At 45.6% G+C, this 13,669-nt stretch overlaps 1 protein-coding gene across 1 annotated transcript in view; it reads left to right on the plus strand.

Annotated features, from left to right (window-relative positions):
• Positions 1 to 7,110: 7,110 nt before the first annotated feature.
• MAPK1 (mitogen-activated protein kinase 1) overlaps positions 7,111 to 13,669 on the plus strand; it is a gene marked incomplete at its 5' end in the record, with an annotated part of 92,547 nt that continues 85,988 nt past the window's right edge. The window contains one exon of the mRNA XM_079717550.1: positions 7,111 to 7,226. Within this exon, the coding sequence (XP_079573676.1) occupies positions 7,111 to 7,226 (116 nt within the window). The remainder of the gene's footprint in view (positions 7,227 to 13,669) is intronic.

The following is a 13,669-nucleotide window of genomic DNA, read 5'->3' on the forward strand; positions in this document are numbered from 1 at the left end:
CCTGGTGGCCCAGTGGTCAAGACTCTGCGCTTCCACTGCAGGGGGCATGGGTTCGTTCCCTGATTGGGGAAGTTCCACGTACCACACAGCACGGCCAAAAAGAAAGAAAAAAATTTTTTTAATTATAATATAAAATACTATGAATTATACTAACTTATTTTAAATATTAAATCATATTACATCCCCATCCTTCCTCTTCTGGCCGCCATGATTTATGAGGAGAAATCAGCTATTCATCTTATCGAGAATCTCTTGTACATGCTGAGTCACTGCTCTCTGGCTGTTTAAAAAAATTTTTTTTGTCTTTGGGTTTCCACAATTTGAACATAATGGATCTCCTCTGGATAATGATTAGACGGGGTGGGCATGTGACCCAGTCTGCCATGAGGCAGGAAGGGAGGCTGCTGTGTGTCTGGTTGTCTCCTCACTCCTAAGAAGGGGACTCACCAGGGGAGACCATCCTTTCTGCCTTTGAATAGTGTGGTGCCATGTATAGTCTGGAACTGTTGCAGCCACCTCCCTAACCTGCCTGAGGATGATGCCAATGCACAGAATAGGCTAGAAGGGCAGAGAAGGGGAGTAGAAGCTGTACTTGCGCGATTCTCATCAGGTGAGAAAGAGTCTGTACTGTTTATACCAATTTGGTTTGGCAGGACCACCACTTAGTGCCTAGGATGTAGCAATTAAGGAGGCACTTGCTGTCAGATGCTGATGCTGCACTGTGTGACCCTGAGAGTGAGTGTTTCCTTAAATGTTTCACCCTAAGTGCCTCACTCATCTCTTCCTGGTCCTGACCCTATGTGATTCAAAGTTTTCTGAACCTACAGCTGAAAGGTTCTAACTGACAAGCAGAGGACACTGAAATGTAAGGAATGGACAGGTAAGAGGAACTCAGAAAAGGAGATGAATAACAGCTGCTCTGTTTGGGCCAGCGTGCTGTTATATAATAATGGTGCCAGCAGCCAGCCCAGCCTTCAGCCTAATACTAAAATTGCCCTCCAAATTTTCAGTCGTCGCCATCTTATTGTCATGATTTTCTACAGTATGTTACTGCATCTGACCTGAACAATATATGCTTCTTTGAATTTATTAAAATGTTTCATGGTCCAGTGTAGGATACTTTTTATATTTTATGTAGGTGTAGAACTCAGTATGTGTTTTTATGCCTTATTATTCTGCTGTTTAACTCGTCTTTATTCTTATTTTTGTTTATTTTATAAATCACAGTCTGATAGTGGTGTGTAATATATTTTACTATAACTGTGTTTCTATTAGTTGTATTGTATTTCTAAAGATTGTTTTCTGGTTTGTGTTGCTGTATAATTTGGTGCATTTGGTTTTACAGTGACTTTTTATTCTATGTGTATTTTTTGAACATCTTTTCTAACAACAGTACATATTCAGAGTTTGTCCTTTGATCTGATCTGAGATTTTCATATTTTTATATAGGAATTTTAGCTATTTATGTGTTTCTTATTTATTTACATTTCCCTTATTTGCTACACTTAATTTCACTTTCCATCGTCTAATTTTCTTGTATTTTGATGTTGTTTTTTAATGATTCCTTGCCATTTCTTTTTTATTTACGTGAGGAAAGTGTCTAGTATACTTCTGGTTACATACTCTTGATTTTTGCTGTATGAATTACCTTCTTCCTTTTACCTCTTGTAATAATTTATAAGGTAGACATACAGCTTTTTACACTGAAAAAATATCTGAAATTATATAATTCTTTTTTGATGTGGACCATTTTTAAAGTCTTTATTGAATTTGTTACAGTACTGCTTCTGTTTTATGTTTTGGTTTTTTGGCCGTGAGGCATATGGGATCTTAGCTCCCCAATCAGGGATCGAACCCGCACCCCCTGCATTGGAAGGCGAAGCCTTAACCACTGGACTGGAAGGGAAGTTTTATAATTTTTTTAAATAACCTTTTTCCTCATTTTATGTAAAACAAAGACTTAGTACCTTGCTTTTCCTACCCTCTTTCTTCCTATCTGATTGCGTTAATCTGAGGTTAAAACCCCCTATTTTTAAAAATCCTCTTTCTCAATTTTTTTCCTTTTGCATTTTGTTTGTTACTATAGCAACAACAATTATTTCAACTTATCAGCATCGGTCTCTACTGAGTGTTTTTATTCAGTTATCTATCTATCTTTAGCTAGTTTCAAGGCTCATTGCCAGTTCTTTTCTCTTGTTTCATCATTCATGAGTTTCTGATTCATGTCCCAGTGATTTATTGTATGACTGAGCAATTTTTGCAAAAAAAGGAGTTAGTTGGGTCGTGTATTAGTCACAAACTCTTGTGGTTTCAAGTGACAGAATCCAAATTCAAATTGATTTCAGTTAAAAAAAAAAGAATATATTTGTCTCATGAACCTGTAAAGTCCAGGCTCAACTGAATACAGCCTCGAACTGTCATCAGGAAACTGTCTCCACCTCTGGACCCTGCTTTCCCCATCTCAGCTTCATTCTCAGAGGGCAGTTCTCACATGGTGGCATGTCTGACCCCAGACTCATACTCCCTGCCCTGGCACCTTGGCAGAAAGGGAGCACTCCTTTCCCAATTGTTTCTGCAGAAGTCTGGGCTGAGGGATTTCCCTGGCGGTCCAGTGGGTAAGACTCCATGCTCCCAATGTAGGGGGCCCGGGTTCGATCCCTAGTTGGGGAACTAGATCCCACATGCCGCAACTAAGAGTCAGCATGCCACAACTAAAGTTCCCGCACATGGCAGCGAAGATCCTGCCTGCCGCAACTAAGACCCGGCGCAGTCAAATAAATAAATAAATATATTTTTTTAAAAGTCTGGGCTGGGCTTCCCTGGTGGCGCAGTGGTTAAGAATCCACCTGCCAGTGCAGGGGACACGGGTTCGAGCCCTGGTCCGGGAAGATCCCACATGCTGCGAAGCAACTAAGCCCGTGTGCCACAACTTCCGAGCCTGTGCTCTAGAGCCTGCGAGCCACAACTACTGAGCCTGCATGTTGCAACTACTGAAGCCCATGAGACTAGACCCTGTGCTCTGCAACAAGAGGAGCCACCACGATGAGAAGCCTGTGCACCGCAATGCAGAGCAGCCCCCACTTGCCGCAACTAGAGAAAGCCCGCGTGCAGCAACGAAGACCCAACACAGCCATAAATAAACAAATAAATAATAAATTAATTAAAAAAAAAAAAAAAGTCTGGGCTGAGTGTCAATGGCCTGGATCAGGTCTCATACCCATCCTTTAAACCAACGTCTGTGACTCTGATTGTGGAGCCCTGGATCACATGCTTACTCTTGACTTGGGGGTGGGGCCAGCCCTGCAAACCACATAAGGGTGTAAAAGGGACAGTTCACCAAAGAAAAACAGGATTGTTGCTACCAGAAGGAGAAGGGGTCAATGCTGGGCAGGCAAAAAATAACAGATATCCATTGTTTTCTAAGATTCTACAGATCTGTGAACTGTCACTGCTCTAGAGAGACAATAAGGAAGACATCCAGGTGGCCAGCTGGCCATCTAAGCAGGGTCTTAGGCTTAGATAGTGGCTTAGCATGGTCTCACAGTGTTCCAGAGCCTCGTTCTCAGCTCTGTGCTTCTGGAAATTTGTTGTTGTCAGTCTAGCTAGATGATTGTCCCCCATGGGCCTGGCTCACGCCAGCCTGACTCAGCAGAGACAGATGTATATCTAAATCCCATCTTAGAGGGAACAGTAATTGCCAAAGGACCTAAACAGGGCTGTCTCCTGGTCAGTGCATTCTCCCTGTCAAAAACCACAAGTTAAGCCAAACTCTAATCATAAGGTAGCTTAGTGACCACAGAACCAGGCAAGAGAAGTTCTCTGGAGAAAGGTTATTGGCCACATGCATCATGCCATGATAATACAGTGACTTTAAAATGTCCATAAACACTGGAAGAATGAAGAGAGGACATATTACAAGGCTGAAAGGTAGGAAAGAACTGAGAGCTGCCTGGTCCGGCTGGAGCACAGGGGAGGGCAGGTGAGGAGGGCAGGTAATGTTGTGTGTCAATTATACCTCAACTAAAAAAAAAAGCAAATAAAACAGTGCTTTTCAAAGTTTAATATCCATATGAACCACTGGGGAATCTTGTTAAAATGCAGACCCTGAATCAGTGGTCTGGGGCGGGGCCTGAGATGCTGCCTTCCGAACAAACCCCCACATGATGCTGATGCTGCTGGTCTGGAGACCACACTTTGAGCAGCAACAATTTCCAAAATATTAAGAAATAGAATTTATATGTGTTTGTGATGGGTTGGATGGGAAGAGGCGTTGTGAGCAAGGAAAAATGCGTTGTTAAGGATCATCCCCAAACTTCCAGCTTGAGTATCTGCGTGGTGATGCAATCCACAAGTACAAGACGAGGAACAGGTTTGCGTGGGGTCGATAATAATGATAACATTTATTGGGTATTTACTACGTGCCAGGTTCTTTACATATGCTGTCTTATTTATTCTGTACAATAGGGAGGTAGGTGCTATTGTGATCTTTTTTTGTGTGTGTGTGGTACGCGGGCCTCTCACTGTTGTGGCCTCTCCCGTTGCGGAGCACAGGCTCCGGACACGCAGGCTCAGCAGCCATGGCTCACGGGCCCAGCCGCTCCACAGCATGTGGGATCTTCCAGGACCGGGGCATGAACCGGTATCCCCTACATCAGCAGGCGGACTCTCAACCACTGCGCCACCAGGGAAGCCCCCCTATTGTGATCTTTAAGAGTGAGGAAACTGAGGCCAAGGTCATACAGGTAGTAAGTGGAAGAACCAAGATTCAAACTCTCTCTGGTAGTCTGAGGGCAGAACTCCTGCAGTTAACCATTGGCAGTTTGGAAATGTGAAGTTGAAGCCCCTGTAGGATGTCACATGGAGATGTCCAGGTGGACAAGCTGACAACAGATTCTGACAGTTAAAGACCTGGGAGGAAGTGAGGCATCAGTGGGAATTAAACCATGCAAGAACGGCTACAACCTACCCTCTCAGAGTGCTGCCAATCTTGTTCCATTTTCCTTTGGCATTTAATTATTACAGAGGAGGACTCTGAAGAAAACCAGCTTTTAGCTTCTTAAATAATCTTTTTTTTTTTTTTTTTTCTGACTGGATACTGTGTGTGTTCTTTTCTTTTCTTTTTTTTTTTCAGTACGCGGGCCTCTCACTGTGGTGGCCTTTCCCGTTGCGGAGCACAGGCTCCAGACGCCCAGGCTCAGCGGCCATTGCTCACGGGCCCAGCCGCTCTGCGGCATGTGGGATCTTCCCAGACCGGGGCACGAACCCGTGTCCCCTGCATCGGCAGGCGGACTCTCAACTACTGCGCCACCAGAGAAACCCTGTGTTTGTTCTTTATCCCTGAAATTTAAGAACTTTTCTAGATTATGTCTTGAAGTTGGTTTCTGCTTATTAATTTTTCTGGATTCAGAGAACTCACTCAATTTTCCACTTCTACATCAGATCTTTTTAGACCTAAGGCAAGTTTTCTTTTACTATAAGTTATTTTCTCTAATTGATTTGCTCTGTCTTCTTTGGGGGGGTGCCTATAGTTTGACTCTCCGTGGTATTCTCCTGTACGTTTTTTCTATCTTAAAGAATTTCATCACTGACTTTTTCTTCTATACTGCTGATTTGCTCTTCTGCATTGTTAAGTCTGCTTTTTACTGCTCCAACCATTGCTTTTACTTTGGCGATCATGGTTTTAATTTCATAGTACTCTCCATTTATCTTGGCCTGTTCTTTAAAAGATGCAATGTCTTCTTTTAGTCGAGAGTAAGAATTAGGTGTTTTCTGAAACTGGGCTCTGCTTCATGGACTAAATATATTGCAAAGGAGTAATTTTTGGCTCTAGCACTTTATTTTTCTCATGTGCCACCTATTTCTTTCCCAGAGGGTAAATTTTTTTTTTCTTCCTTATTCACCTTTAATATTGTCTAGCTGATCTTTGTTGTTGATGCCTGGAAGTCCAGGCTTACAAGATCACAGTGTTGGACAATCAGGATGCAGGGTTCCCCACCCTTACTCCCCGTCCAGAGATGGCCCGGGTGTCGGTTCAGAAGCAGTGGTTAGATCATCTTCTGTCTCATTGCATTAGCTATTCTTGGCATTCACTCGCTTCAAGATTCCGACTTTTATTTTCCAACCTCTGGTGTCTGTGACTATTTCTGAGCCTCAGGGTGTGTCTCATATTCTCTAGATCTTGATGCTTTGGACTTCAGCGTTTCTATCTTTGCGTTTCTATTTCAGTATGTCCTATGTCTGAGACGCTGACCATCTGTACCAATCTGGGTCTCAGTCTCTCGGCCCCCTACTCCCGAACCCCTTACTGATCTTTGTATTTCTTCATAGCACTTATCACAACGCGAGTCTCCCTCCCTCCCTTCCTAGCGACCCATCCATCCATGGAGCCACATCTCCTTCTGCTGGAATGTAACTCGTGGCAGAGTGGACGCACAGGATCAGGGTAACACTTGTTGAACGAGCCTCTGTCTGATCAGCGGGTCCCGTCCTGGCCTCTCGTCTCGGCCTCCACCTCTAGGTTTCACACTTTCTCAGGATGGAAATGTCTTTCTCGGTCTCGGTCACCCTTCCGGTTTCTGTCCGTGTGTCTAGGCCTCTAAGTCCGTGTGGGCCGCGGACTCGTACAGGCCTAACCGGGGCGCGCGGCGAGGTATGGCGGAGATTGCCTTCCTGGGCCCCGCCGGCCCACTGGCTCAGCCTCCGCGTCCCCTGTGCCTAAGGGTCCGCCTCCCGCGAGTGCACGTGACCGCGCCCCGCAGAGCCGCCGCAGTGCCAGGCCCCGAGCGCGCTGCTTCCGCCGGCCGCGCAGCCCCGCCTCCGGGCGTGGGGAGCCAATCCGCGCGCACGTCTCCCGGCCCCGCCCGACGCCCTTCTCGGCGCGCGCCCCTCCCTTCGCCTGCCGGCCCGCCCGTCAGTCAGGCAGGCAGGCAGTCGGTCCGAGCGGCTGGCTGCTCTTCGCCTCTCCCGCGCGGCGGCCTCCCTCTTCCCTCCCGGCCAGCGGCGGCGGCTGCAGCGGCGGCGGCGCGGTCCCCCGGGAGGCGCGGCGTGGGCCGAGCGGCGGCCGCGGAGCGTCGAGCCCAGCGCGGCGGCTGCTGCGGCCCGGCAGCCAACATGGCGGCGGCGGCGGCGGGCGCGGGGCCCGAGATGGTCCGCGGGCAGGTGTTCGACGTGGGGCCGCGCTACACCAACCTCTCTTACATCGGCGAGGGCGCCTACGGCATGGTGTGGTGAGTGTCCGCGCCGCGCAGCCCGGCCGCCCCCGCCTGGGCCTGGCGGACGCAGCCGCGGTCTCGCCCGGGCCCCGGCCCCCGGCCCCCGACCTCGGCCCCCACCCGGGCTGCGCCGTCGTCCGCGAGCTGGGGGCCTCGGGCCGGGCCGTCGGGCCTGGGTGTTGTTCCTCGCTGGGCCCGGGGGGCGGAGGCCGGGGCCGGGACCCCGGGACCGGCAGCGAGGCGCCCCCGCCCCCAGTGTACGCACAGCGCGGCCTCGAATTCCTTCGGATGCTCGCCGCGGCGTGTGTGCACAGCTCCGAAATAATCATATGATTTTCCTTCTCTCGCCTGCGTTTTCCGCGAGCGGCTTTCGTTAAGTGCCTTCCGTGGTGCCAGGGGGGCTCTCCTACGCAGGCTTTCTAAAAGGCGTTAGTGGCACCAGTGTTCGTTGTGGAATATTTCAATCTTGAAGTCTTTAAAGGGTTTTTAATACCGTACTGCTAGCGTTTCAGGAAGGATAAGCCAGCATTGCTCTTTTGGTTTATTAAGGAGTCATTTGGAGTTGGGCCTAATTTAACTTGTTTTTCTTTTGCCCCCCGTTGAGCTCTCTTACCAGCATAAAGGCATCCAGACGTTTTAGCACAATTACTGTAGACTTTCCCTGTTAATGCTTTAGTGGTCAGTATGTGTGCAGCCCTAATGGAGTTCTTGCAGAATCACATTCAGGCGCTCTCGTCTCGATCCAGCTCACCGAAACGTTTGTGGAATGGGGGTGACGGTCTTGTTTTTCATTAGAACCAACTAGCTGTCGTGTTTTGCGCTGGTGAAGACCTGTGCAAGTGTAGACTCCCTTACACCGAAATCTTTTCGTGAGTGTGTCTTTTCTGTTGAACGAAGGAAGTGAACTAACATTTATTGAACACTTCGTGGCAGGTACTGTGCTAGGTCCATTATCTCATTTTATTTGAACAAACAGCTGGAGGGAGGGGAACGCGGTGATGTCTTTCAGATGAGAAAGTATTTCGAGGTGAAACCAGTTCCTAAAGTCATACAACTAAAGAGGCATACTTGAGATTGTGGACTGAGATCCTGTTTCAGTTGCTGCAGCTCTTTTCATTACACCCCACTTTCCTTAAATAGTGTTATTAATCATATTAGAATTTTAGGGTGTTTTACTCTTATAAGCATTTCTATTTCAGAAATGTATTCAAATTTGAATGATCATAATTTTAGAAATACCATAGAGGGCATGTTTTGCCACGTGTTAGTTAAAATTATTTTTAAAAAAAGACTTTAATTGAATCTCGAATATTTTCATTCTCTTCAGGAGCAAAATGTTTCACAGTGTACAACTGTGAAAATTAACATGAACTGAGAGGCTTAGGAGCCAAAAGAGAAACTAAATTAGGTCAGGCCTAAAAGAAATAAGGTCCTAGGGCTTCCCTGGTGGCACAGTGGTTAAGAATCTGCCTGCCAATGCAGGGGACACGGGTTCAAGCCCTGGTCTGGGAAGATCCCACATGCCGCGGAGCAACTAAGTTCGTGTGCCACAACTAATGATCCTGTGCTCTAGAGCCCGTGAGCCACAACTACTGAAGCCCGTGCACCTAGAGCCCATGCTCTGCAACAAAAGAAGCCACCGCAATGAGAAGTCCTCGCACCGCAATGAAGAGTAGCCCCCGCTTACCGCAACTAGAGAAAGCCCGCGCGCAGCAACGAAGACCCAACACAGCCAAAAATAAATAAGTAAAATAAATAAATAAAATTTATTTAAAGAAAAAGAAATAAGGTCCTAGAATGTAACGGAGAGAAAGAACTGCCTGCAGCATCACTTCTGTTGCACCTGCTGGTAAGTATGCCAGTAAACATGTCTCTTTATGAGAGGTTCAGAATTGCCCATCACGTCCTTCAGCCCTTTAAAATATGTACTAAAAAAAACTAGTTTTATGACATTTCAGTTGAAAGTTTTTTTTATTTCTCTTTAATCTGAAGCTGATTTAGATCTGGTAATTTTCTATCACTGCTGTAGACTTATTTGACCTTCTCAGTCTATCAGGTGAAATATCAAGTCCTCTTACTGTGATGTTCTTTTCTTAAGTAAGATCCAAGTACAGATATTATTGGAATTAGAATCTGGGTCCAGATTATAGCTTTTTATCTTCAGGTTGATGATATTTATTTAATATAAGAATTTAATCTACGTCGTACGCTATTAGCATTTAGTAAATGTTGGTTAACAATGCTGGGTTTATGGAGGATTTCTTGATTGAAATGTTAATATTTGAATAGTGACATTTTTAAAAAATTAATGCTTCCAGAAGGATTTAAGGATTTTCAGGAAAAAAGGTTTTTTTTAAAATTTCCTGAATCAATTCATTAGGAATTTGCCTTTTTCTTGCAGAGTCCTTTCCTAATCATCAAGTGGAGGATATAAAGATGAAAAGTGGAGTTTGAATTGGGCCTTTAGGAGTGAGTGTGATTTTGATAGAAAGATAATAGGTGAAAGTGACAGTTTGAGCTGTGGAATCTAATCCTGGAAAAGTATTTAGGTGACAAACTTGTAGAGGACTCTAAAGGCAAAACTGAGTTTGGTTGTATATTTGTGCAGTGGAGATGCATGAATGTTTTTGAAAAGAGGCAAGCACATGGTCAGTTTTGGAATTTGGGGGGAGGATAGATCAACACTGGTGGAAATGACAGGAAAAAAAACTGAGGTGGGGAATCAACTAGGCTGTTGTAACCTTCTAGAGGTGAAGTAATATAGTGAGCGTGGAAGATAGCAGATGGAGATGAGAGCCCTTATAAAGATAGAATCAGTAACAGGGGCTCTTGTCAGAAGAGTGGTGGACTTCTAATCATGGCAAGTGTGGGATGAAGCAGAGGATGATGAGTGAGGTCTTAATGGGTAAGAGGTGAGAGAGGTGGGATTTGGATTTGAGAGGGATTTCCAGGCTTGATGATGTGGCATGGACATGGCTGTTAATTCCAAGGCTTCTAGCGTGGGAGCCTGGGAGGATGGTGGTGTTGTTATGAGAGAAGGAATACTGTATAGGCAGAGGAGTTTGCTAAGGAGAAATAGTGAGTTCTGGTTTGGACTTGTTAAGTTTGTGATGCCTTTAGGCCATTTAAGCTATATCCAGAAGGCATCTTGAAAATAAGAGGGAAGTAAAATCTGGAGATGAAAATTTGTGTAAGTGATAGTCTTAGGTGGAGGAGCACAGATTCTTTTTTTTTAATTAATTAATTTTTGGCTGTGTTGGGTCTGCATTGCTGCGTGCAGGCTTTCTCTAGTTGCAGCGAGGTGGGGCTACTGTTCATTGCGGTGCGCGGGCTTCTCATTGAGGTGGCTTTTCTTGTTGCGGAGCACGGACTCTAGGCACACTGGCCTCAGTAGTTGTGGCACATGGGCTTAGTTGCTCCGCGGCATGTGGGATCTTCCTGGACCAGGGGTCAAACCCGTGTCCCCGGCATTGGCAGGCGGATTCTTAACCACTGTGCCACCAGGGAGGTCCAGAGCACAGATTCTTTTTTTTTTTTTTTTTTTTTTTTTTTTTGTGGTATGCGGGCCTCTCACTGTTGTGGCCTCTCCCGTTGCGGAGCACAGGCTCCGGATGCGCAGGCTCAGCAGCCATGGCTCACGGGCCCAGCCGCTCCGCGGCATATGGGATCCTCCCAGACCGGGGCACGAACCCGTATCCCCTGCATCGGCAGGCGGACTCTCAACCACTGCGCCACCAGGGAGGCCCCAAGAGCACAGATTCTTATTTGAGGTCATTGGTTAGGTAAAATTGCATGCATATGTTCTGTATGTTTATCCTTTTAGTGAACAATCCATAACATTCATTAGATTTTCAAAGGGCCCATTATTCCAGAAAGGTTAAGAACCAGTGAGACCAAAGAGGTAGCTTTGGCAAACAAGTGCTTTTAATAGATGGGCAGAGGAAGAGGAAGCTGAGGACTGGTGAGATGTATAAGAATCAGGAAAAAAAAAATTAGTATGAAAGAGAAGAAATGGAAGCTCTTTGCTTGGTCATCTAATTAAGATAAGTATTTTGGATAAGTTCAGTTTGAAACACTTTCTAAATGTGACTGAGAGGTTGTGGAGTCATCTCCATAGAGACACTAATTGAAGCCTTGAGAGTGGACAAGATGAGAAAAATGTGAGAGCTGAGCCAAAGGAATGCCTGACTTTAGGTGTCAATAGAGGGCAAGTTACAGAAGAGGACGGAAGAAATGTGGTTGGAGACCAGAGAACCAGAGTTCGCACTATCAAAGGAGCCAAGGGAGGTCGTGGTCATTAGGGATTGGTTTAAATACTGTAGAGAGCACCGTGCAGCTGGAAGAGCAGCTGTTAGATTTGTTAACTTTCAACTCTCCTAACAGATGGGCTCTCTTCTCTTCTCTGCCACCCTCTGTGTGGTTGAGTTTGCTCCTCACCATGCCTTTTCACAAGACTTCAAGATCAAGCGATTCTTGGCCAAGAAACAAAAGCAGAATCGTCCCATTCACCAATGGATTCCAGTGAAAACTGGTAATAAAATCAGATACAACTCCAAGAGAAGACATTGGAGAAGAACCAAGCTGGGTCTATAAGGAGCCTTGCACATGAGGTGGCACACATATTTATGCTGCATTACCATGTCACTCTGAGAACATCACTACTATCTGAACAGCTGGATGTGTTTTATTGCAAAAATGATTTTTCTCTTTGTGTGTTTGTGCACTAGGGCTTTGGCTCAGTAATAAATATCTGAGACCTTAAAAAAAAAACAAAAAACCAGATGGTTCCTACTAAAATTTCATTGTGATCACATTCCTGATGGTATAGTATCCTGTCCTGTGAAGTTTTTTTGTCATTATGGCAGACTAATAGAACTTTTGTTACGTTTTGTTTTTTAAACATACATACGTTAATTAACATACATTAATTAATCCTCACACTGTCAAGGTGGTTACTTTAAGTAAGTGGGAATTTGAGACACAGAAGGGTTAGTTCACTTGCCCATGGACACGGAGCTCGCAAGTGATAGAGCATCCTAATCTGGTTCCTAAGTGATACTCCACCAAAGACCCAAGTTGAGAAAATACATGTTTTCAGTAACAGAAAATATCTGTTGTCTGCTTTTTGCTTGTGTCATGTTTTACTTTTTTTTAATTAAAAAAATTTTTTTAAATTTATTTTTTGGCTGCCTTGGGTCTTCGTTGCTGCATGCGGGGGCTACTCTTTGTTGCAGTGTGCGGGCTTCTCATTATGGTGGCTTCTCTTGTTGCGGAGCATGGGCTCTAGGCGCATGGGCTTCAGTAGTTATGGCTCACGGGCTCTCTAGAGTGTATACTCTAGTTGTGGAGCACAGGCTTAGTTGCTCTGCAGCATGTGGGATCTTCCTGGACTAGGACTCGAACCCATGTCCCCTGCATTGACAGGCGGATTCTTAACCACTGTGCCACCAGGGAAGCCCTGTGTCACGTTTTAGCGTTTTTTTTTTGTTGTTGTTGTTTTGTTTTTTTTACATTTTAGCCTTTTAAAAAACCTTTCATACGAGGTTATTCACTCAGAATACTTTCACTGAGCACTTGTTATATGCTAGGATGCACATGGTCCCAGCCTTTTAGTAGCTCTTAGTCCAGTTAGTGGGATGGAGTTGGGCAGTAATGCAAAGAATGTACCAGTGTCATACAGAAGGGACGTGTGCAGTATTATGAGGAAAAAAGAAGGCCTGAGTGACAGGGGCTGTCTTTGTATGGCTTCACAAACTTTTGAGCTGGATGTTATGTGACTGGGAGTTTGCCTTGAGAAGTGCATTCTAGGTAGAGGAAGATGTACGTGCAAAGGCACAGAAGTATGAAAACAGCACATCAGGTCAGGAAAACCAGGAGTTGTTTGGGAAGCTAGGGGTATGGGTTGAGTGCCTTCGGAAGAAAGCTGGAGTTGAGACAGTTGGGATGGGCCCAGCCAGATTCTGAAGGACATTGTTTACTGAGTTCAGACTTGATTTTCTAGGTGAAAGTCATTAGAGGATGCCCTTTTTCTGCCAGTTCTTCATCACTTTTTATGTTCCCTTCTTTGTCTCTCTTATGCTGTCTATCTGCTTGTGCTTATTTTCTCTTCTTCTTATCTAGGGGTATTCAGTGGGTGTGATTTTTACCCCCTCTCCAGTGGCATTTTGAAATGTATGTGGGTCAGGTTTTGGTTTTTGGTTGTTAAATTGATTGGGAGGTGTTATTGGCCTTCGGTGTGTGTATGGTCAAGGCAGATGTGCTGAACAACCTGCAGCTCACGGTGTAGTCCTGCACTGGAGGACCATCCTGCTAAGAGGCCAGCAGTATTTCCCTCCAGCCCATCCCCAAGAAACACTGGGCCCTGTTCAAGTCCTGTCTTCCTCTAAGGTTCATCTGCTCTGTAAACTTGTGCTTGTTACTCTCTGCTGTAGTGCTCCCTCCTGCCCTCCCTGGAACTC

The sequence above is a fragment of the Hyperoodon ampullatus genome (genome assembly GCF_949752795.1).
Source record: "Hyperoodon ampullatus genome assembly, chromosome: 13".
Taxonomy (NCBI): Eukaryota; Metazoa; Chordata; class Mammalia; order Artiodactyla; family Ziphiidae; genus Hyperoodon; species Hyperoodon ampullatus.